This window comes from Plectropomus leopardus, chromosome 16 (assembly GCF_026936395.1).
Source record: "Plectropomus leopardus strain MGB_pleo_1.0 chromosome 16, ASM2693639v1, whole genome shotgun sequence".
Classification (NCBI taxonomy): domain Eukaryota; kingdom Metazoa; phylum Chordata; class Actinopteri; order Perciformes; family Serranidae; genus Plectropomus; species Plectropomus leopardus.
The window spans coordinates 18,535,803-18,559,518 of record NC_142191.1 but is presented as its reverse complement, the minus strand read 5'-3'; the positions used below and the strand labels follow the sequence as shown (position 1 = coordinate 18,559,518).

Here is a 23,716-nt window from a genome sequence, read left to right as displayed (position 1 = left end):
TAGATGCAGATTTCAGCCACCTCAGTTGCCCTGTTCAGTTGTAGACTGTTTGAGTAACTCAGATTGCAACTATATGATAGTCATGCCCAGCTGCAAAGTATTTAATGTTGCCTTTACAGCATAACATACTGCAAGAACAACACTTTAACAAGTAATTTAGACTTTTTTTCCATCTTAAAACGGGGTAATTTTGAGTGGAAATTAATATATATTTCATGATTTATGTAGAAATGAGTCAGTATCTTGAAACAGGACGAGTCTAATCACTACATATAAGAGGCGAGGACTCAAGTCTAGTAACTTGGACTTGAGTCACAAATTTGATGACTCTAGACTTGTTTTGACACAATCAAAGAAGGCTTACAGCTTGACTTAGACTCTGACACCAATGACTTCATTTGGACTTGAGCTTTTTGACTTAAAACACTTGACACCTTCCCACAAGTCCAAAGATTAAAAAATAAGTTATTTAAAAAGTGTGCCACAAATCAGTTCAATTCTCCTCATTTCCTAAAAGAACTAAAGTTACCGCTATTCATTTCCAGCAATTTGACATTTGATTCCCGGGATCTGCTTTGTTTAAATGCAGTCAACAGCATCGAGTCAAGTTGCAAAAGAGAATCAGAATGAACTAAAGTTACGTTACTGGTGGGTAGTCTAAAAAAAGAACAACAAAAAAACTGCGTGGTGGTCAACAAAAAATGAATTGAAGGCAAAAGTTAGGGGCCAGGGGCGCAATAACTTCCAGCTTTGTTTGACATTATAACTTGCTCAAAGAACGGTAAGTTAAGTAGTAAGCTCGTCTTAACATAGCAAGATAATGCTTAACTAACGGTATTACTGTGAAGAGCATTTCATGAGTTGTTTGGGACTTGAGATTAAAAATTTAGGACCTGGAACTTGGTCGGTTTTGACTTGGAACTTCAGCACAAAGACTTGTGACTTGCAGAAAAATTATTTTGTTATACAGACAGTATCAAGAAAATGGCACTTAATTCCAAAAAAGTCTTGCAACTAGTTGATTTGTTTTTGGTAAAATTAAATCACACATTAAGCTTTTTTCATGACATGATTGGACATTATTTCAGACTTTTATTTTAATAATCGTGGCTGTTCTGACTGTGGGTCATGTCAGTTTTGCACTCATCAGCTGCACTTTGTAGTTGTAAATAATGCTCTCTGTTGTCTGTCATTTACATCTCTTCTAAGATGTACTGCTATCAGAAGGCATTGCCTGACTTCATTTGAGCTGTCTTGTTTATTTTATTGTCAACAATTTTTTCATTAGCTTGATTTTTAGTTTGGGCCTTCTTGAGTTTTTATCTTGGTGACATTTTAGTTTGTTTTACTCTCCTTGCATTTTAAATGTGTTTAATTTCATTGTATAACCCTTTGTAACTGCGTTTTTAAAGGTGCTATATAAAAGTTTAATATTAGAGATTTGGGAAACATGACTCCAGCAAATTAGCGTATATGAAAGCAAGCAAGAGTTTTCTAAGACAGAAAAAGAGAATTAGTCTCACATAAATCATTTTAAGCGCGGGTTTCTGAGCCTGACCGACAGTCTGACTGACAACAATTAAGTCGTTCATGTTGCACTTGTCAGGGCAAATTATTGCGAGTGAAACAAAAACCCCTCAGGGACACAAAGAAAGCATGAATCAGAATGGATGTTCATGGTCTGTGAAAGGTCTTTCTCGGATGATAGATTTGTTTACCATTTACACATTTTCCCAAGAACTGAATAGACGTCTTGGTTCTCACAATAAGTGAGGGACATGTTGTTTTAGATCAGACGCGCGTGTTTGTCCTGATTCCCTTTGCAGTTGTTTGTCCAGAGCTGATGATCCAGCAGTGGACGAGTGATGGCACTGGTGTGCATCCCTCTTGGGCAAACGGTGGACAGACCACAGCTCGATTGGCTGAGAATTATTATTGGAGGCTTTTGGTTTTATGCTGAGTGTGTGCAACATCTGAAGCTCAGTTTAATTAAACCGCTGTTTGTGGGCTGCATAGATTACACTCAGCCAGCTTTGGTCTCTCTGCCTTTTCCTCATCATTACTTGTGTGATCAGCGAGGGAGCACTTTCGCGGGTTCACGGGGTGCTAATGTTGTTTCGCTTGTCCTGAGACTTGTGCTGCCATTCATCATAAGTGCCTCCTTTTATTGGCCTTTCAGTAATAACTCCTGTTAAGCATGAGGTGCTGCCCAAAGTGTTTTTGCACTCCCTCTTGACTGCAAGGCTGACACAACCTCTGAATACTCTTTATTTAAGCGTCACATGCAGATCTGAGTCATACCTCCTCTTGAGATGCATTTCCCCTGTAGCAGTCCCATGACGAATGGCACTCTTGGGTTTTCACCTAAATTTAACAAGTTGCATAAACTGTCTGGAACAAAAGTTGCAGCCATTTTTATTTCCCAATTCAAATGTTTTGTGGGCTCTTCCAGGCTGTGTGAGGAGTGCAATCAGAGATGTGCATTTGCTTTTTGAGGTTTACTTGGGGACACAGAATATTAGATTATATTCCCCCATGTGGGACGGACTGATGCCAACTGTGGAGCAAAGAAAATTGGAGAGGGGGCAGAGCGCCGTGGCTAATGTTCTGTGGGAGGAATAATTTGCTTTTAATAAAGATGCTGCTAATACCGTATATTGAAAACTCCCACTTGAGCAACATAATTGGCCCGGCAGAAGTCGACGACGACGGTGCAAAAAAGCAGAAGTGAACAACAAAGCAAAGGTTTTAGTATGGTTCGGTTTGTACTATGAATTAATCCGGCGGGATTTGATTGTAGTGGTTTTAGATATGGAACTAATCTGCTCACGGGCAGAGGGTGCACATGTTGCATGTTGGGCTTGAAAACTGGCGTTGGTGAGGAGGAGCTGTGGGGTACTGTGTCCCAAAAAAGTGATTTTGTCTAAATGTCTGTTGGTGAGTAGAGCGTGAGTTCTGCTGTTGGCAAAAACAAAAGGCAGGATTTGAGGCACACGGGAAGATGGAGTATTCTAAGCTATTTGGGGGGAGTATGCAGGAAATTTGGCGGCAACATGAGAGGTAAATCAGCCAGCGCATGGCGGCAAGTCCACGTTCGTCAGCTCAGGGAAACACCAGAAGGAGGCTTTTTAAAAGGGAATTACACAAGCGGGGATTATGCTGCTGTGCATAATGGAAACTGACCTCGCTTTCCTTCTCGCTCGCATGCCAAAGGCAAAACAATGTAGCAGAGAGGGGGAGCGCAGGCACGAGCACCTGCACAGAGCACTTTCCGCGCTGCGCAGTTCAAACACCCCTGACCTCTTTGTGTATTCACTCATTCACATTCTGTTCTGCTTCAGATTAGCAGATTTGTTACTCATGCGTTTTCATTCTGTTCTGCTTTTGGCGGATACTTTTTTATTAAAACTGATGCTAGAGAGGACATGTCACCAGGTTTAAAGGAGCAGTGTGTAAGATTTAGGGGGATTAAGTGGCATCTAGTGGTGAGAATTGCAGATTGCAACCATCTGAAAACTTCTCCCTGTTAGATTTCCTTAAGAGTGTTCATTGTTCAGGAGGTTTTTAGAAATTGACCAGGTAGTTTAAGTCAGTCAAAACACTGAATAAAGCAGTTTCACCGTACAAATTAGTCTTTCTATGACGCTGTTCAGTATGTTGGAGATGGCCACTCGCCAAGCATCTACCAATATGTGCTCACCTTTTTTATCTGATAACTCTCAGGAGGTTTTTGCTGTGAGCTGCAGCAGTCTTGTCCTCTCCAACACAAACCAGATGATTTAAACTCATCAAAACACTGGATAAAGCAATTTAAAATCTGTGTTACGACCACTTCTTTAGGGCCTGTCCATAAAGTGAATGGTTTTTGGTGTGAGATTTATACATAATTAATGACTGTATTTGGCATTAATATTACATTTTCACGACATGAACTCCTTTTTGATGGTGTAAAAAAATTCTCCTGACAAACTTTCATGGGGAAAAGAAAGTTTCTCAGGAGAACTTTTTTTTCCACCGCTATTTTTTTACACCATACATTTTATTTCTCCACCCTCAACCCTCATATTCTTTGTTTGTTTTGTAGAGTACATTGTATAAAACTTGAACATTTGACTGTGACTGTTGAAAATTGAAATGGCTCTCTCTATTTTGTCCATTCTGGCCTACTGTAGAAACTCTGCAGATATAAACAATTCAGTCCAAGGCAACGAAAACACAATAATTCTTATTTTTGCTGATTATACACTAAAGAAAGCATACTTATTGTATTATGTTCTTTCTGCCAATATATCCCCCTAAATCCTACACAGGCGTAGCTTCGAGGTAGCTCTGCTCTCTTTGTTGTTGCCATTCCATACCTCACCCCGAGGGAGCGGTTTACCCATTTCTCTTGTCCACAGCTGAATGCATACGTCTCACAGCGGTGTCCCCTTTAGGTTGTTGAACCAGGAGTCCTCTGGTCCACCAGCTGGGACTCTTTCAACGGCCTGATTGCTCACTCTCATACACATAAAGGCTGAGGGGAATTGATGCTAAAAGTAGAAATGTAATAGGTATGCGAGTGCGCTCATGCAGGTGTAATTGCATGTGTTTAAGCGCTCACATGTGAGGGCAGTTGCGCATGTGATGCTTGAGCATGTGAAAGTATTGACCTAACAAGCGGATAATCGTGTGTGTTTTGGGGCTCTTTTCCAAACGTATTGTTTCTGTGTGACAGGGGATTTTCCAGTAAGGCGACTCGTGATGCTGTAATGTTTACAAGAATGGCTGATGTCGCTCGCAGTTGAGTCATGCCGCTGCTCACCGATGTCTGCTGGAGCGAACTAATTATCTAATGGAGTAATAATGACCCAGAGGAATCGTTCTCCTCTGAAGAGTCTCTTGACTACTGTACTCGAGTGTCGACTGTATTGTGTTAATGACCTGGCTGGTCTGCGGGTCGGTGACAGAAGGTAGCACCGGGCACTCTGCCAAAACATCTTGTTCACATCATATTATTTTTATTTGTCTGATTAATATGGGATGGCATTTGTTGTGTTTATCGGAATTATCTATTTTAAGATTTAGCAGACACAGTATTGTGAAAACATACTATTTGTTGCTCCATCTCGGTGTTGTCCAGGACACCACAGGAGGAGTGTTGGGTGGAGGCTGGCCTGCTCTGTGCACTTTCCTGCCAGTCCGACTATCTCAGGGACAACAGACGGCACAAGGATACTGAGCTCCATTATGTAATGACGCCATAATATCTGGAATATTACCAGATTATGGAATAATCATTGCACAAATGTAAAGAATGGCTGGCATGCTCTGACTTTAATACGTCAATAAATTAAGGTTATCTGAGCGGCTTTTTGTATAATAGGAGAGACTTAAAAGTGGCCTGTGTGGAAAAAATATATGTAAGACTTGACATTTTTTAAAAATTTATTCAGTGCTTTAAATAACTGAACTTAGACTTAATTTGAATTTATTCATTGTGCAGCAGTGCCACATCAAATCCAAAGAAATATATACTTGTGTAGTGCACGTGGAGCAGGAATCAGATGAAATTGGGTCTTAGGGACAGTGAAAAAGTGCAACCTTTGTTTTGAAAGCAAGACCCTCCCCAGAATTATTTTCTTTCAAGCCTCCTATTGAAATAGAAAAAAAAGAGTAACACTTTCCCCAGCATAAAGCTTTAGGAATGAGTCCCAACAATCGGAAATGAGTTTTAACATTTCAGCAATTGTCTCAGAGTCAGTGGGTTTTTAGTTTTACGCCTGAAATCTGTGGTTAGAGCAAGTTTAAGGGACTTTCATGTTTTCCTCTACAACATAAAATATGTCAGTAATTGTTCATTTTTAAGCTTTTAGGGGTTGCTATCAAGTTGCTAAAAGAGACTATAGAACATCATCAAGCTAAACAGGGCTTTACAGCCTCGTTGTGGTAATATCATTTAGTCACCTTAGTGTAGTCAGTTTAAAGCCTGTATTAGCTCTTTGCTTCAGGCGATTGCATTTCTGCCTTTAAAATGATAAAAGTAATGCTCAACTGTGAAGATTGCCTTGCTTAACAAAACATGTGTCATTAACTTCTGTTTGCCACAGAGTTTTTTTCTGTAATAATCTGAAATCCAATGGAGAAATCCCAAAGGTTTTTTTAGGAGAAAAACATTCAGTTTTTTTAAAAAACTTTTTTCCTTTTGGTTAAAAAATTGCTGTCCTGTTGATATACATAAATACATAAAACCACTATTATAAACTGTATGATACAAACTGTAAATATTTAAATCTTGAAAGGGAAGGCTGGAAAATGTACTTCTGTGGCTGAGAAACTACAAAAATTACCTTCCCTGTTCTCCGCAAAAGCAACTCTTTTCTAACCCCCTAATAATTTTCATACTGTCCCTAACTGTCAACAGTTTAGGCAGCGATGGTGGCACTGAATCTCATAAAATCCTCCCAACACTTCTTGTGAGAACTCTGTGTGGACTTGTCATTAAGTCTGGGGTTGATAAGCTGAGGAGGAGGGGGTTTGGGAGACAGATGAACGAATGTGTTGCCAGTAATTTCTTGTATAAGCGCCACAATCAGGTGTCCAAACAGAATCCACGGTTTATTTATAGATTTTTAGCTCAGTTTCTAAAGAGGACTTTTTTTTTGCCTCCTGCCTGCCATGCCGGTACAGACATCCCTCGTTCATGCCCTCGCTCCCTCATTGCTTCCAAAGACGACAGCGTTCCCACGCAAACAAATCGGAAGCATAGTTTTAGGTTGTTTGGGTTTTTTTGACTTTAATTAAAGGTCCAGTATATAATTCTGGAAAAGCTGATTGTTGAGTTTCATTTCCAGTTCATGAAATCCTCACAAGTTGGTTCGATGGTTTGTTGGATTCAGACTAAATCACCAACCCTGAGCGTTGATGACCCAAGAATAAGACTCAGTCGACCATTTTTTGTTTTTCAGAATTAAATACTGCACCTTTAGTATGACAAACTGGTCATTGGTTCAAGATGTCAAATATTTATATATTTGTACAAGTCTGTAGCTCATTGCCATATTTCATGATAAATTTAGGCTACAACTTATCCGTTTAAAAAACAAACAACAAATGATACACTCTGAAAGTGTCAAATGACATGCATATCCAAAGTCCAAACCAATGTCTGATCAAAACACAAACATTTCAAGTATTTATGATAGAATTATATGACATGGTCTTTTATTTAAAAAAAAAAAAAAAAAAAGCCAAACACTCACTAGTTCCAGATTATTGCTTGTGAAGATTTGCTGCTTTTCTTTGTCTTATATTTCAGGAAACTGAAAACATTTTGGTTTTGGACTGTTGGTTTGGGAACAAGCAATTTAAGGATGGCAACTTAAGGCAATATTCTATATTTTTTGATATTACACAGACCAAATAATCTATTAAGTGACCACTGCAGGTGAAAACTGTTTTTTAATGCACTGGTTAATTTTAAGATTTTCTATTTTGCTTCCATGACATGTCTTCATCAATAGTGGATGAAAATGTACACATACACATTTAGTTTATTTTATTTCATATTTCTGTTTTGGAAACGTATGCAAAAATTACACTTATTTAGGACTTATTTAAACATAAAATTTCAGAACACTTCTAATACAAAAAATGGTTGTCTTTATGTCAGTAGTTAACTTTGGTCTAAAATGTACAGAAATCTCAAATTTTTTCTCATATTATGAGCTAGAAATCTCCACTAAAGTAGAGCTTACATACCAAACTAGTCTAGTTTTATTCCTATTAGTATAGTTACATTTTTTACAGAGGGGTTTCTTTATATATCATTCATAGCCTAATTTATAGAACACTTTATTTCTGAAAACATGTTAAAAATTGTGTTTTTTATGATGACTGCTGACATTATTTTCTGAATAATGAAGTGATATGAGATCTCCAAAGTTTTCACCTTAAAAACCTTTATCTCTAATATGTCAACAAAATGAACATTTTTGAGCCTGGCTTCATCCAATGTTCAGATTTTTGTTCTGGAAATGTATACAAGTCAGTGCATATTTGATTAGATAATTACTCATTTGTGGATCAAAACATAACATTTCTGAAAACTTGAAGTAAAAACAATAATTGCATTACTGTAAATAATCAACAGGGGAAGTTTTATGGTGACATCTATTGGTCCTAATCAGCCGGGGTATCTCCCTTTTAAAATCATGAATATCAACAGAGAGTACATTTAAAAAAAGGGAAAAAAGAGCTGTAACCTTAAACCCTCCTAATTCATGATACTGTAAGGTAATTTTTGCATGATAAATTATTCTAACTTATTTCAACCTGTCGGCAAATAAATTTTGCCACAAATCTCTCCACAACGCATGCTAACACTGTTTCTTCTTCAATTTCTGTAAAAATGACCCCTAATTCAACTGAGCTACATGTCATTTATGGTTCTGTTTATGGGCCTCATTTGAGATGCATCACTTAAGCAGTCTGTTTCTGTTGTCCTACATCTGTGCGTACGTCCTGCTCTGCCCTTGTGTGGGGAAAAGGCTGTAGAAGCATGTTCACGTCCGGTTTGACCTCTACAGAGAGGAGACACAGACAAACCCTGTAGACGCTGTCTGGTTGAATGTTTACAGGGAGTCTGAGGTCACCCCTGCCTGTCTGTCATCGCTCTGCTGTTGCCCTTTAAACACCTTTTGTGATCACTTATTTTTTTATTCGCTCTTAGCCAGACCTGATTGTATATAGAGGCAAGGGGCTGAACATGTAACCAAAGAAATGGCATTTAATTATTGATTAACGGCAGACCTGCAGGTTTGGTGGCTGGACGTGGAAGCAGGAGGTGAAAAGGCTCGGACAGCAGGAAATTCAAACCTGATACTTTCCACATGCTTTTTCAGAGCAGGCAACCTTCAGCAGCGAGAATAATGTATGGTTGTGGGGCTGTTTGTCCATGAGGTATCGGTAGGAGTTTAGCCTACTGTATTGGCATCAGTTTGTTTTCAGTCACCTCTGAGGGCACAGCTGACAAATCCTGTAATTGATTGCGCCTTTGCTTGAGGCCGTCGGCTTTCCGACACGTTTCGTTCAGCACATAAACCTGTCAGAGATGAAATGAGCTAAAGCTGCCTGCCACAGTCAGTGTTGTGAAAGATTTCAATGTCATCCAGGTGATTTCCAGTTTATTTTTTAAGGTCATAAACGCATTACACACACGTCCTTTTTATTATCGTTATTTTGTCCTCTAATCAGATGCATTTACTGTGTCATGGAGGTGGTCTTAGTGTTGCAGTGAGACACCAAAACTCCTCCAAATTGAGGCCAGATTAATTTGCATCCCACAGAACCAGAGCCTTAACACAAAGACACTACAAAGCTATTTCTGGCAGAGATAATGTGTTAGATGACATAAAGAGATACAAAATGTACCGCATTTCCATATATGTGATGTAATTGAGTGAAATCCAGGAGGCGTGCAGTTCATAAAGTGGGCTTGGACCTACATACTGTGGAGTGTTTGAATTGCCTTTGCAATGTTCCAAACGCTGCGCTGATTCAGTCATGTGTGCACAATATCGGATTTCATAAAAAACAGGCGATAGTGAGGCTGGGACAGATGCGGTGAGGAGTCTCAGGTGAGCACTGTTCCGCTTCACGAGTCCATATGTGACAAGGGCCCAAATCTTGCCTTTATTTTCTGTTGTTAACAGCATTATTGTGATGGCTCACACTACAGCATTTTGTTTTCACATCATGTCAAACACTGTGCTTAAGTCGTACAAAAGCAAAGCATTTATTTGTTTATTTTTGTTTTTGTAACCATGTTGGCGTCATGGATTGAGTGACGGCAAGGTTGGTTCAGTCAGACACTTTGATCCAGACCTAAATATCTCAACAACTATTGGATGTAATGCATTGAAACTGAGACATTCTTGGTGCCAAGAAGCTTGGTGAATCCTTTTGGCTTTGATGATCCTTTAACTGTCCATGTAGTGCCACCATGAGGCTTACTTTATTTTTGTGTGTGTGTGTGTGTGCGCGCGCGCAGCTTTTTCATTAATAGTTCATACAAACAAAAGTTTTGAGTGCTTTTATGCCACTGCCAATACCAAAATTCTTAGTTAGAAAAAGTGTTGAAGGTAAACTAAAATGAAGATCGCCTTTGGCTCCCTAATCCCTAAATATTAGGGATGCACAATTTTAATTATTTTGCACATTGAATGAATATTACATACATTGAAATGCATTTTATTTCTCCATCTGCTGGGGGGGGCATCACAATAAGAGTATGCATTATATGATGTTAATTCCACTTTAGAAGAGACTTCATGATCACTAAAAGTAGATAGGGAGCATATCAAATATCTGCAAAGTGGGGGTGTGAAAGAAATATTTCCCCACTGGAAAGATGGTCTTTTCATAAAACGTTGTTCAATGCAACACGCAAATACATTTGACACTGGTGTTGCATGACCAGAGAAAGCAGAGGGCTATATGATAAATTAGACAACAAAATTAAACAAAAACCTATCAGTGACAAAATACCACCACATAAATAAGAATTTGAGTATCTAAAAATTGTTTAAACAACTGAAATCCCTTATAACTTTAAAAACAACTATAAAAGCTCTCTAATGCTAAAATCTTGATTCGTTGTGAGCATCTTAGCAGCTTGAAGTTAGCATTTAGCTCTGAGCACTGCTATGCCTTAATACTCACAGAGCTGCTAGCATTAGTAGTCTTGTTTGTTTTTTCTGTAGTTGGACAGTTTATTCTGCCTGCAGTATAAGGATAACCGAATCTTAGAGATGGCTGATTCTTGTGTAAGCAATATGCTCGTGATGCTGCAGGCCTGTTACATGAAGAGACAAGATGTGAGCCTGCCGCTCGGGGCCAACAGAAGCAGGTCGGACAGAGGCCCCTCGCCACAGATGCCGGGTCCCATCAGGGAGACAGCCAGCTTCTGTCTCCAGCCAGGTGCACTGTGGAGCGGTCTTGCTCCCAGAGATGTGAGCCGTATGGTGGTACCATGATCACACTGTGTTCCAGCTGGAGCTCTGGATGATGGATGATGAATCCTCAGCATGGGAGGTTTTTCTGCCTGCTTGCTTTAATTCTGTATGACTTCAGGCTCTTAATATAGCCCGCGCTTTTACGTCAGTTTTCAAGGAGGAGATGTGATGTTTGACTTTATTTATTTTTTTCCGTGAATAGGCATGAAGTCATTGGTTGCCAAGCGGCGTGACATACTGCTGAAGATGATTTTCAGAAAGTGTCGAGAGCCATTTTGGTCCTTTGAAAATTCAGAGCGCTTGATGTTGTCTGAGTTTCCAGCTTTTTTAGGATGATGATCACACGATGCTGTTTAATTTGCATTTGACCCTTTCTGGCTAAGGTGCCCTGTTTTTAGGCACACAAGACATTTTTGCTGTGTTAGATAATCCAGTGGAAAAAGCAGGAACAAGAAACATTTAGCCGTAGGTACCATGACCAAGTTGATTCAGAGTAGGCACGCCTAACCAACAGGGCACCCGAGGCAGGCGTGCTGAGACAAACACCCGTTGTGAAATCACGCGCTCCTCTGGGGGTGGGTCGGGGACATGTACCTCGCTGTCATGCTGCTGATGTGTGGTGACCGTGACATTTCCTCTCTCCTCAGCAATACACGAGTTCCCCGATGACCTTTTCACCTCCAATGAACGTAAGAGCGGGGCCGTTCTGCTCCACATCTTGGCGGTAAGAGGATGTTTTTTTTTTCTTGATTAAGCTGCTACACCAGCATCTCTCATCACACAGTCCCCGTCAGCACCCTCAGTAGAGCTAAGATGGTTGCAGGTGGATGTAGATGTTTCTCAGTCAGAAGCCTAACTGCTTGTTGTTAGTCTTTGAAGCCTGGAAGGGAAGAATAGGGGTCGTGGTGCCAGTTTCTGCTCAGCCAGTTTGTACAGATGCCACAGAGGAGATTTTTAATGCTTTAAAATAAATTTCTGATCACAACAGTATCAACATGCACTAATTCTTGTGTTAAAAGAACGCTATAAATGTAAATTCATACACACATGACACAATAATGATATGATAAAATGAATGAAAGGGAAGAAATAAAAAATGAGCTGTTCAGTGTCATTTTGAGCATAGAGGTTCAAGCCCTTAGTAATAGATATAATTGATGTCTAGTCATAGTTAAGGGTGTGGTGACAGTTGAGTCGGCAATGAGGAAAATAGTCCTTTCCCTTAGCCTTTAAATGCTGGCAAAGGTCGGTTTTTAAACTCACATGAGAGACACTATTACATTTCCCATAGATGTGATTAAACTGGCCATAATATCAGTAGGCTACAGCCTTTAACATTAGGATGTAACAGACTTGCCTGCTTCAGTACATTTCATGCATGTTTTGAGAAAGTATTGCAGTGTTAACATAACTCAGCGCCATTAGTTCATGGATGAAGATGTGCTATAATGTTATCACGCCAGACTTTGTAACCTCAGGAACTTCAAGCCAACGGTTAGATCTTTTTTGTTTAACCAGAAACAGACCTGAAATCCCACCACAGTCCATTTAAATAAACCGTAACTTTAGCATGTATAGAACCAGCATATTTTCTCAAATAACTGTGTGAATAAAGGTTTTATTTCACCCAGACCAGAGTTGGTAATTGTTAAAACAGTGGAAAGATGAACCACAATGGTTTATGTGAGTTTATTTTGTTTCTGTCCCCTTTGAATGAACTGTAACTTTATGATGATTAAACTACTGTATTTTTTTTTTTTTTAATTGAGTCTGGTCATTTTGACAATAGTGATTTTGGGGCTGTTTCTAGTCAAACAAATAGGATGTTAGTCTTCAACAAAAGGGCCTATCTTTGTAGGGATCCTTTCCATAATGTTGTGATACATTAAGAATAACATTGAGCCATTGAGACACAGCAAAATAGGGTCCAGCTTGATTTTTTTTTTTTTTTTTTTTGACATGCAGAAAGCCACATAGCGACATGGTAATATGGTAGTGGACATGACATTTTGTGGGTGTGCCCAGAAATACCAATTGTTTCATAAGTGCCGAGGAAGGTCGTGGGGTAGTGTGAAATCCCTGGTAATGGCTTTATTCTTAGAACAATGACGAGACACTTGATAAATACAGGTCCAGGGCAGGAAATAAGGACAGGCACATGTCCATTATTTATATTGTATGAGCTGCTTCTCAACATGAAAAACCATGATTGTCTTCATTCAGTCATGCTAAGCTCCACTGACTTGACATAAAGCCACCTGTGGAGTTCCTAGGTATTGTGCGGCAGGTTTTGCTCTTCATGCTGGATTTAACTGGCTTTGAAAAGTTTCTTTTTGCCGAATGCAACCCAGGGTTTTAGACAGGATTTTAGAAATGCTGTTGTCATGAGAACTCCCTTCTGACACATTCCTCATCCTCCTACGAAAAATTTGACCAGAAACCAAAAATAAAATGGACATTAGTGAACGTCTTTATTTAACCGAATGAAATGCTGTTTCAAAGCTCTGGGACAGAACATTTTTAATAATGTTTTGTTTCGTTGGATAGCTTCACCGTTTTTCAAGTTTGTCTTAAAGTTAGTCTTATTAGACATGAAATCCACTGCAGCTCAGCGAGGAAACACAGAGGGAATTTTGGACTAACAAACTATAACATTAAGAGATACACATTTAATTTGTCACTTACATTGGAGTTGCAATAGGAACTTATCTTTTAAAAAAGGAGAAATGACTACAGCAAGCAAAACTTATTTCAATGCTTATATGGACACCCCCAAAAAATGTGAAGCCATCCTTTCAAAGTAGTCAAATTGAAGGGCGGGTCCTTCTGGACTCCCTTTTCAATTGGAAACAACTGAAACTCAACTGAAAAAAGCATTGAAGTAGTTTACAGCAGATCTAATGCTATTTCAGTTATTTAGTTTATTTGTTAATGTGTGACTTTTGGAACCAAACCAATGTGGCATCCACAGCAGAACCTGGGTTTATATAGGAATGACATCGCACAGTGTGGAGAGAACTTTTAGAGGGTTTTGCAAATGCATTTTGAGCTCTAAACCTTGTATACTTTGACCAAAATTTGAGTTTTTGATTGGAATACATCACAAACCCTACTGGAAAACTACAGAATGATTTTATAAAAACCTCAAAACCTAAAAATAAACATTGGAGCCCCCATTTAAAGGTCCAGTGTGTAGGATTTAGGGTCATCTGTTGGCAGGAAATAGTATATACTTTTTAGCACTATGTTTTCATTACAGCATAATCACCTGGAAATAAAAATCACTGTTTTTTGTTATTTTAAAATGAGCTGTTTATATCTGCACATGGAGCAGGTCCTCTACTATGTCATCCACCTGAACAAACAGATCAAACACTTTTTGACACATTTTTGTGTCATCCACCATAATTCCTACGTTTCTGCATCATTACCGCTACTTAAGCCTACAGATTTGATCTTTAAAACCAAAAATCTGCAAATCTTCACCTCTGAGTTGTTATAGTTGGTATTTTTACTGATAAATAAGCTTGAATGATAAATAAATTTTTGAAATCGTTTTCCAGTCCAAATCAAACAGCGGCTGTAGATTGGGCCACCACAGTTCTCAAGTATTTGACAGATGGAGTAGTTAAGTTCTGCAACCTCTCTTGAGAGGTGCCACTTAATCCCACACACTGGACCTTTTAACATGTTGACTGAAAAAAAAAGAAAAAAAAGAAAAATACTAGAAGCAGCTTATAAAACACTCACCATGTGTATGTTTTTAACTGTTGACCCTCCTCGGTTGATGAAATCCCTAAAGTCACAAAATAAATACATAAAATAAATAAACTGCATGGGGGCATGACCTCATTGTTATCAATGGTAGCTCTGGCCCTGAACACACACTGTCTTTTGACCTTTTTTTTATTGACTTGTCAAGTTCACTGACATGATTAATGAACAGAGGTTGCATCAGCAGGGAGATCCTCACCTGAAATATTGAGAGAGTAGCAGTCCAGTAAACTGCCCTTACACTTCATTAGGTGTCCCCATCTTTATGTTCCACACTGATGTATGACTTCTTCTTTTCTTGGCTTCACTGCTGAAAGGAGTAAAATGAAGTGTGTGTGGGGTCTGATCAAACTGCGGTCCTGTACTGCCCCCTGTGGATAGCATAGAGCAGAGCACCGCTGCTGGGGCTGCCGGTCCATGATGATGTCAGAGCTGATCTATAATTTATAGAGATCGCCTCAGCTACTGAAATAGGCTGCCCCTCCTCTCTCACATCTATCCTGACAGATCCTGCTTTTTTCATATTGTAAGAGAAAACGGCCTGTCACTGCACTGACATTTGAATTTAATACAGGCACTATTTTAATGGGGTGCTGCGCTTTGAGATTCCCCCTTCACCCGTCCTTTAGAGAGTATCTCACTCTGTCAAGGGTCTATTAACTCAGCTAATTTCTGCTGATTAAGTATGTATCTACACACACTTATTCTCCTCACACGCACACACACTTGAAACCTAACTCTGCTGGTTCTGTTTCCAGGCGCTCTACATGTTTTTGGCCCTCGCCATAACATGCGACGAATACTTTGTGACATCGCTGGAGAAGATCTGTGAGGTACTTGGGGGAGTTGTAGTCATCCATCTTTGAGTGTTAACAGTCACACAACACGGCTTTGTCTCAGTGTAAACAAACACATCTTTGTTTTATTTCTGCAGAAACTAGATCTGAGTGAAGATGTTGCAGGAGCCACCTTTATGGCAGCTGGCAGCTCTGCACCTGAGTTGTTTGCATCTGTCATTGGTATACACACACACACACACACACACACACACACACAGATATACAGTATGTGCATACACTCAGACATTCCCAGATGGTTGGTGTCACCACAGATTCTGATTGGCTGTCTCTCCCTCTTTGCAGGTGTCTTCATCACCCACGGCGATGTGGGGGTGGGGACCATTGTTGGCTCAGCGGTCTTCAACATCCTTTGCATCATCGGAGTCTGCGGGATCTTCGCTGGACAGGTGTGTGTGTGTGTTTGTGTGTGTGTACAGGGAGTGACCCACTGCTCCGGCTGCATCATTCTGTTTATTTATAGACTGCAGAAAAGCACATGTGTGGCAGAAGTTTTTTTTTTTTTTGCTGAGGGGAAACAAAGCCATCTGCTTCAGTTTGCTTTCTCAGAACAGGTTTTAGAGAAAATGGAGAGCTAAAATTTAGAGGTGTAAATATATCATAAATCTGTGTTTCTTTTCTGAGCTCTCTCTGTAAAAGTTACATTTAAGACTTGTTCATTATACCACGTGTTAACCAAAATGTGCTGCCGAAGTCAAACACACATAGATGCAGTAAAGAAAAGTGAATTTTTTTTTATCATGCTACGATAGAAGTTCATTATGTTACAGAATCTCAGCTTGGTATGCATTTTATCAGTTGAAACCTGAGCAAATTGGTTTGATTACTTTCAAAAACATGGGAAGAAGGCAATAAGAAATGAAAGAAGAAATGACATAAAAAATTAGCAAGAAATTAGTAAAAAGTACATGAAAATGACCTAAAAATTTAGTTTAAAAAAAGAGTTTTTAAAAAATGAACAAGGAAATGACCTGGAAAAAAGACTACTATAATAATTATGGAACATAACTTTTAATATGTTATTCTGATAATTATAAATATATTTTCCCCTAGCATTTTACTCTTTTCCTCTAGACATTAATCCCTAGCTTTTAAAAACAATAATTTTCTAAATCAACTACTTTCCTGTAATTTGTGGAACATTTATGAAGTTGCTCATTGCCTTTTTTTCAGTGTTTTTGAAAGAAATTGCACTCATTTGCTTGAGATTCAAGGGTTTAAATTCTCATGAAAAGTGTGTGAAAGCAGCACAAGAAAAGCAATATCACTCCAGTTTTCAAAGGGTTAAAATTAAAAAATAGACTGCTCCACATAGCAATTAAAGTATTGGGGGTTTGAGAGCATCCCCTCCTCCAAATGATCTTCAGAAAGACTATTGTGAAACCGGCATCGTATCCTCATACGACAGTTCTTATGATATCCTACAAATTAGTGCACCACAAATGTTACGAACTTACAGCAAAGGCACGTACTGAATGGAAAGTTAAGGAGGGTAGGTTTAAGAAAACAAACATAATGACAACACACCTTAAAATGACACAAAGGTCACTCAGAGTTCACACAACTGCAAACACCGATCTCTTGGGGAAAGTCCCGTGTTTCCCTCTTTATTGCCGGCAGCGTATTGGTCACATAATCACTATCTTCCCAAATTTGTGCGTTTTACACAAATCACTTCCTCATTATTACATAGGATATGTACAAATGTAGGTGCATCACTTTTTGTCGGAAAACATAATGCATCAAACAACAAAACTCGGGACAAAAAAACTGACAAAAAACAGTGTGGAATGAGGGGCTGTGTTGCACATATTTCAATGCACTTTGTGTGTTTTCTGCACTGTGCATTTTTATGTGTCAGCCTTTGTATTCAAGACAAATTTCCCTAAGGACAAAGTCATCTTGAATCTTGAATAGATCTAAATTATGACTGTGCACTTTTTCTGTGTGAAATCAGGTGGTGATGTTGACCTGGTGGGCAGTTTTCAGGGATTCCTTCTACTATATCCTGTCTGTTGTGGCTTTAATTGCAGTAAGTTGGACCACATTGCATTCACTAATGAACACCTGCTGTGACTCCCTTGATTGTTGTTTTTTTCCCCTAATCTAAAAGAAATTTTTCCCTCCGTTTTTCAGTTCATCTACGATGAGAAGATAGTTTGGTAAGTTATCAATCCAGTTTAATTGTAATTATGCAACACATTCTCACTCCCAACTTGTCGTATACCGATGCTTCATCAGTGGCCGTAAAGGTCTTAACTATTAGGCTCTAGGTACCCCTCTAACATTGGTTTTGGATCTTCACAGATTGTGTTTTACTTTATGCTCATTACAAGCAATAAACTTCAAAACACTGGTTAAGGCAAGATCATAGATTGGTTCAAAATAGGGCTTTTTGTGACTTATGTAATTCAGTGTCTTATGACGTGTCGCCACCAGCGTAGCATGCCACACATATTAGTACACTACTATGTTATTAAAATTACTTCACATAGGAAACAAACAGCGGTCTCTGGGGTGAAAGTCCGGAGTTTGTTTGATCACACACCTCCCCTCCAGCCCACCCTATGTGGACTTTCTTGCTCTTTATAATGCAACCTTTGCTTAGAATGTGAAAAAAAGTATTACATGTTGCCACAAAAGGATGCCTCTGTGCGGCATATGGTGAGGGCCGGCAACTTACATGGGTATTTGACAAGTTTGGAGTGAGATCGAGTTGAGATGTGTCCATAATTTGAATTCATAAGCAATAAAACACACCCTTGGTAAATTCTACACATTTATCTACTGATTCAGAATTCACATTGCACTACAGTTTGACATGTTCCTGATACTGCTATTGCCAGTGGTTATTGATCAGCAAAAGTGACATAGTCTTACTTTAAAGTTTTAAAATTCCAGGTTTTCTTACTTAATTGATACAGTCTTAGTAAAATCAAAATAGTGGCTGTAGCAGGCAGCTAGAAGTCCTGCAGATGTTCATATATAAGATGCACAATCCTGATTATTCTGTTTCTTAGAGTGTGTTATTTCATCCCTCATCCTATATTTTTCTCTTCATCAGGTGGGAGAGTTTGGTGCTGGTGGTCATGTATGCTGGATACATTCTTGTCATGAAGTGAGTCCTGCACACTTTAAAACCACTCTGTGTTTTCCTTGTTTAATAAAATACCCACCACAAGTACCTGAATGTATGCATGTGTAGGGATGCTTAAAACCTCTTATCCAGATGTTAGCTCATGATTTAACTCAGGAGCCCTCAGGGGGAAATTAACCCTTAGAACTCAGATTGACATCAGTTTTGTTGTGCTGTGTTCAGATGCCTTTCACAAGCATTTAAATCTCTGGAACCTGAGAAAAGTGGTTTGATTTCATTTAAAAACACAAGGAAAATAAGCAATGAGCAACCTGGCAAAAAATGTCCAGCAAATTGCAAAAAAAAAAAAAAAAGCAAAAGGTGACTAGAAAATGAATTGAAATTAAGCTGTGAGGAAATTGGATATTATTTGATATTATCCAAAAAAAGTGGAAAATGTCCTAAAACTATGTTTATTTGTTTGTGTGTTTGTTTGTTCTATATTTATTATATATTCGAAATTATGTTGCAGGAAGAAAAAAAATCTAGCACTTTACGAGTTTATTTTTCTTTTTTTGTTGTTGTTTTGTTACATTTTCTTTGTGATTGTTTTTTTTTAGCTTTTTGAAAGACAACTTAATTTTTGCTCTTTTTTTGGGCCATTTGTTGTTAAGTTGCTTTCTGACTTCTTTTCATGTTTTCACATATTGAAAAAAATAAAGCCAATTTGCTCAGGTTTCATAAGGTTAAGTACAGTAATCATGCTATTTCAAACATTCAGGGTGCAATTTTACCATTTATATGTAGGTCTTTTACAATTTTACTACATGTCAAATATATCATTAATTGTAAATATTAATTGATACATACACTTTAGTTTATTGCTGTGCCTATCATTTTCCATTTCAAATTTCTGGTGTTTAGAAGTTGGTTTTAACAGATAATTAACTCTAAATCCCCAGTGCAGATGCATTTCATCCCATAAAACTGTCTGTCCCTTGAAACAGACTTGAACCTATCATCTCCTGAATTTGAGATTATTATAAAAGGATGAGGGGGGGCCGGGGCTATCATATTTTTAGGTTACAATCTGCCCTGAGAACTTTTCATCTTCTGCCTCTTTTAATCTGTCGCCTTTCAGCTTGTCTGAGCAAATTGTTTGCCTAAAATACAGACACTATTACGCCATATTTGTGTCTGTATAGTCCAAACTGCTTAATGCCAACCCACGTCGTCCTGTACCGCTGTCTCTGTCCAGCTGGTAATCTGCGTTACACTCAGCAGCAGCCTGCTCTCTCCCTGCCATAAGAGTTTAATCTTTCTCCCTCTGCAGTGGCTAAGAGCACAGGCTTAACCGGATCACTCCTCTCCTTTCTCATTTGGAGGAAAGAAGTGCTTACTGTAGGATGTGCTGTCATATGTCTCCCCTCTCCCAAAAATATCCGTTGACCATTTTGGGCTGTTCCAGTCAAAATGGAGTAGAGTGGGTTTAATATAGCTGCGATCAGAGCACTGAGATGACCTTCCAGGGGCTCGGCTGTTATTTCTTTCTTTTCTCTCTCCTCAAATAGCACACATGCTGCCTATTGTGTAAAAAACAAAAAACGGCATAGGGCCAAATGTTACGACACAAAATGTAAAAATAAAAATCTCTTTGAAGGCTTTTGAATTTTAGATAATAAGCATTTGCTTTTGGATGTTGTTAGTCAAGTATGCATGAGCCCAAAACTGACTAAATGTATTGTATCGTCCAAAATGTAATAAGAAACTGACATCCTGCTTCTAACCTCATAACAGTATCTCCAATTTATCTTTTATCTTCATCAATGGATATCAGTGTTTTTTTTTTTATAATTTTATACAAAGTAAACTCAAAACTTTGAAGAAGGATTAGTTAAGTTTGTCAGCATTTTCTTGACAGCTAAAATGCCATAGCCACTGTTAAACAAAATTAAGGCCTTAATAGGTATTAAAATGACTTTAAAAAAAATCTCTCAACTCTTAAAAATGCTCAGACATGGGAAATAGGTTTTTATGAATTGTATTTTTTTCTGATGTTGTAAAATAAAATAAAAAAATGGTAACATCTATTATTTTTGTGGAATAATTTAATAAATATTCTACATCTACTTGTCATGATGGGAATCCAAGTGGTGGAATCTCACATGCAGAGTGAAAATCTCAAAATAGCCATGAAATCAGCCAAAATTGTCAGATGTTTCCCACCTCTGTTGGTAAACTCAAATAGATACTTTAATGATAATATCTGTGTTCCACTCTAAAAACTTTTTCTTCTAACATTTGATATAGACAGTTTTTTTTTTTTTTAAATGGACACAACCATCATGTTTTCTGTTACAGTTAAAATTGGGGCAAAATGAAATTGTCCTCTGTCATGCTTTGGCCATTAGAAAATTGGTTTTAAACTCCATGCTGAGTGGCATTAAATAAGTATTTTAAAAATATATAATCTTAAATCTAACGTCCCCTAAGTTTTGCAGCCTTTTCTCAGTTTTGGGCTCCATACTTTACAATCTTAACAACATCTTAGATAACCACTGTTGTTAAAACTTTAACTCGGATAAGAAAAATCTCAACATAAACGAAAATAAAATGTGGAATTAAGATAATGGCACTGAATTATTTCTTTCAAGGCATACAATACAACACATTTGTAGTTTTACTGTTAGCTGTTGAAGGTGTAGAACCTCTGAAAGGGATAAAGATTCTCTTGTGATTTTGCTAGTGTGACTTTGCACGCATTTTGTTCAAAGGCAGGCAGCATAGTGTGTTCAGTCAGCTATTTGTGATCCATTTTTCTGTAATGGCACTCATATGGTCTCATTGAATGCCCGTGAGGCTTATGAAAGCCTTGTGATTGGCTTCTGGGAACACTTTTCTCCCTTTTCTATTCATGCAGAGCATATTTCAGCCATTTTTTTTGTGTTGTGTAATGCTGATGCTGTTTTTTAGAAAGTAGGTCACCCTAAATTCATTCTATAGAAGTACTGAGAATAAACAGGTTATTTTAAGTAATGAATATGTACAAAAGTATATCTATATTTCAAACAAGTTAGAGCCTTTCATCTGAAGCTCATAAACTCTATGTGCAAATGTGAGTCTTGTTTGTTGCTTTCCATTTTGGAAGCTGAATTATTTCAGTATCGCTAATTTAGGGATTTTGTTCCATCTGTTTACTAGATTCAACTCCAGCATGCAGAGATTTTTCATGGGGTCGAAGTCAGACAAGAACGTGGCCAATGGTAACGCTGCAGCCAGCAGTGAGATGGAGGACGGTAATACTAGTTACTACTATGTTTGGGATGACGACCCGTCATCGCCTTTACTCTCAGGAGGTAAGGTTAATCAGACAGGCCGGGTACCCACGACTACTCTCTGCCAATCAGATGCTAAAATGAAAATATCTGATGATTTAGCTTTGATTCTTTGGAAGACGGTGGTTCTTTCCCTCTATAGAGGGTCAGTGGCTTTCTCCTTTTCTCCTTTCTGCTGAACTAACTTAAATCCGCTTTGTAGTCTGCTAAAATTTACTTTTGACAATTTGGGAAATATGATAATTTACTTACTTACTCAAGGATGAATAAAAGAATGATACCATTCTCATATCTCCCCAGTAAAAAATAAAGGTACAGTAAGTAGCTGATTAGCTTTGTTTATCATAAAGATGACAAACAGGGAAAAAGTTTGGCACAAAACAGCTATTAAAACCACAAGTTGTTTTTAACACTTAAGCCTTTGTTTTTTTGCACATTTTCCCCCCTTTGCTATGCCAGCCATGGATGTATTAAGAGACATGGATTCAGCCTTTGTGGCAGGGTCCTCTTCATTCCAATGGTAGTTGCTCAGTGGCACATGAAGCCAAAAAAGGTCTATTTTTGCAGTACGAAATTACCCAGGTGATTGGCGCTGCTTCAGTAACACTGGGCCCAGTAGAGATTTCCGTTGTCTGAGCTTCCACTTCGGCCCCGCTTACTTAAGGATAAAAATGATTTGATTTTGCGGCTCATGTAGACTTTTCAAATGTTATTGGATTGAATGGATCAAATCCTGATAAGGGAAATGAGTCTTTTCGTAGGAGTTGTGACGCAAAAAATATATCCACCGATCTACAGAAATCTCTTTCTCTATATAAGCCTGTGAGAAAAAGTCTTTTTGGGCCTAATGGCATCAGGTGACACACGTGTAAGTTGTGATGCCACTGTTTGGCCACTATGAAAATTGTCTCCAAAGCCCAGCACACTTCCTGGGGGCCTGCTCCCATTCCTAAAAGAGAAATCCTAACAGATATTGAGGTAATAACAGAAATCACTGCAGCAATCATGACAAGACTTAAAAGCAGCAGTTTTTTTTAATAGAAAGTTAAGAAACAAAAGCTAACATATTTATTAGTGAGTTACAGAGATGCCTGTAGGCAGATTTTGTCACCAGGACTTAGCCAGGCTTGCCGTTTCTCCTCAATTCCAGTCTTTGTATGAAGCTAACCAGCAGCCGACTTTAACATCTTCATGGTTATACTTCAGTTTTTGGATGAATTTAAAAACCAAGAGATAACAAGTTAATTATTGAGCTTTAGAGTCACTTGTAGGCAGATTCTGTCACCTTAGAACTAAGACTTTATGCTATGCTAAACTAACTGGCTGCCTGCCACAGCTTCATGTTGACATGAAAGTGGTATCAATTTTTGTGTGAATTTCACAAACATGAGATGGCATGTTAATTATTGAGCTTTAGAGTTGTTTGTCGGCTGATTTTGTCACCATCAGACGGAGCCTGTTAGCTGATAACTCTGTTTCCAGTCTTTATGCTATGCTAAGCGAACCAGCTGCTGGCTGTTGCTTCATATTCAGCATGTAAACATGAGAGTGGTATCGACTGTCTCAACTCTTAGCAAAAAAGTTCAGTTGTTTCCCAAAATGTCAAAATATTCCTTTAAATATGATTCTGCACTTTGCTAAATTTTCCAAGGATCAAGAAGTCCTTTGACCTCTGTGAAC

At 38.5% G+C, this 23,716-nt stretch overlaps 1 protein-coding gene across 2 annotated transcripts in view; it reads left to right on the top strand.

The window, feature by feature from the left end:
• slc24a4b (solute carrier family 24 member 4b) overlaps window positions 1-23,716 on the top strand; it is a 47,181-nt gene that overhangs the window by 11,460 nt on the left and 12,005 nt on the right. For both annotated transcript variants that reach the window (XM_042503557.2, XM_042503556.2), the window contains exons 3-10: window positions 11,642-11,718; window positions 15,527-15,601; window positions 15,703-15,787; window positions 15,911-16,014; window positions 17,583-17,657; window positions 17,762-17,787; window positions 18,690-18,743; window positions 21,903-21,997. In XM_042503557.2, coding sequence (XP_042359491.1) covers window positions 11,642-11,718; window positions 15,527-15,601; window positions 15,703-15,787; window positions 15,911-16,014; window positions 17,583-17,657; window positions 17,762-17,787; window positions 18,690-18,743; window positions 21,903-21,997 — 591 coding nt within the window. The remainder of the gene's footprint in view (window positions 1-11,641; window positions 11,719-15,526; window positions 15,602-15,702; window positions 15,788-15,910; window positions 16,015-17,582; window positions 17,658-17,761; window positions 17,788-18,689; window positions 18,744-21,902; window positions 21,998-23,716) is intronic.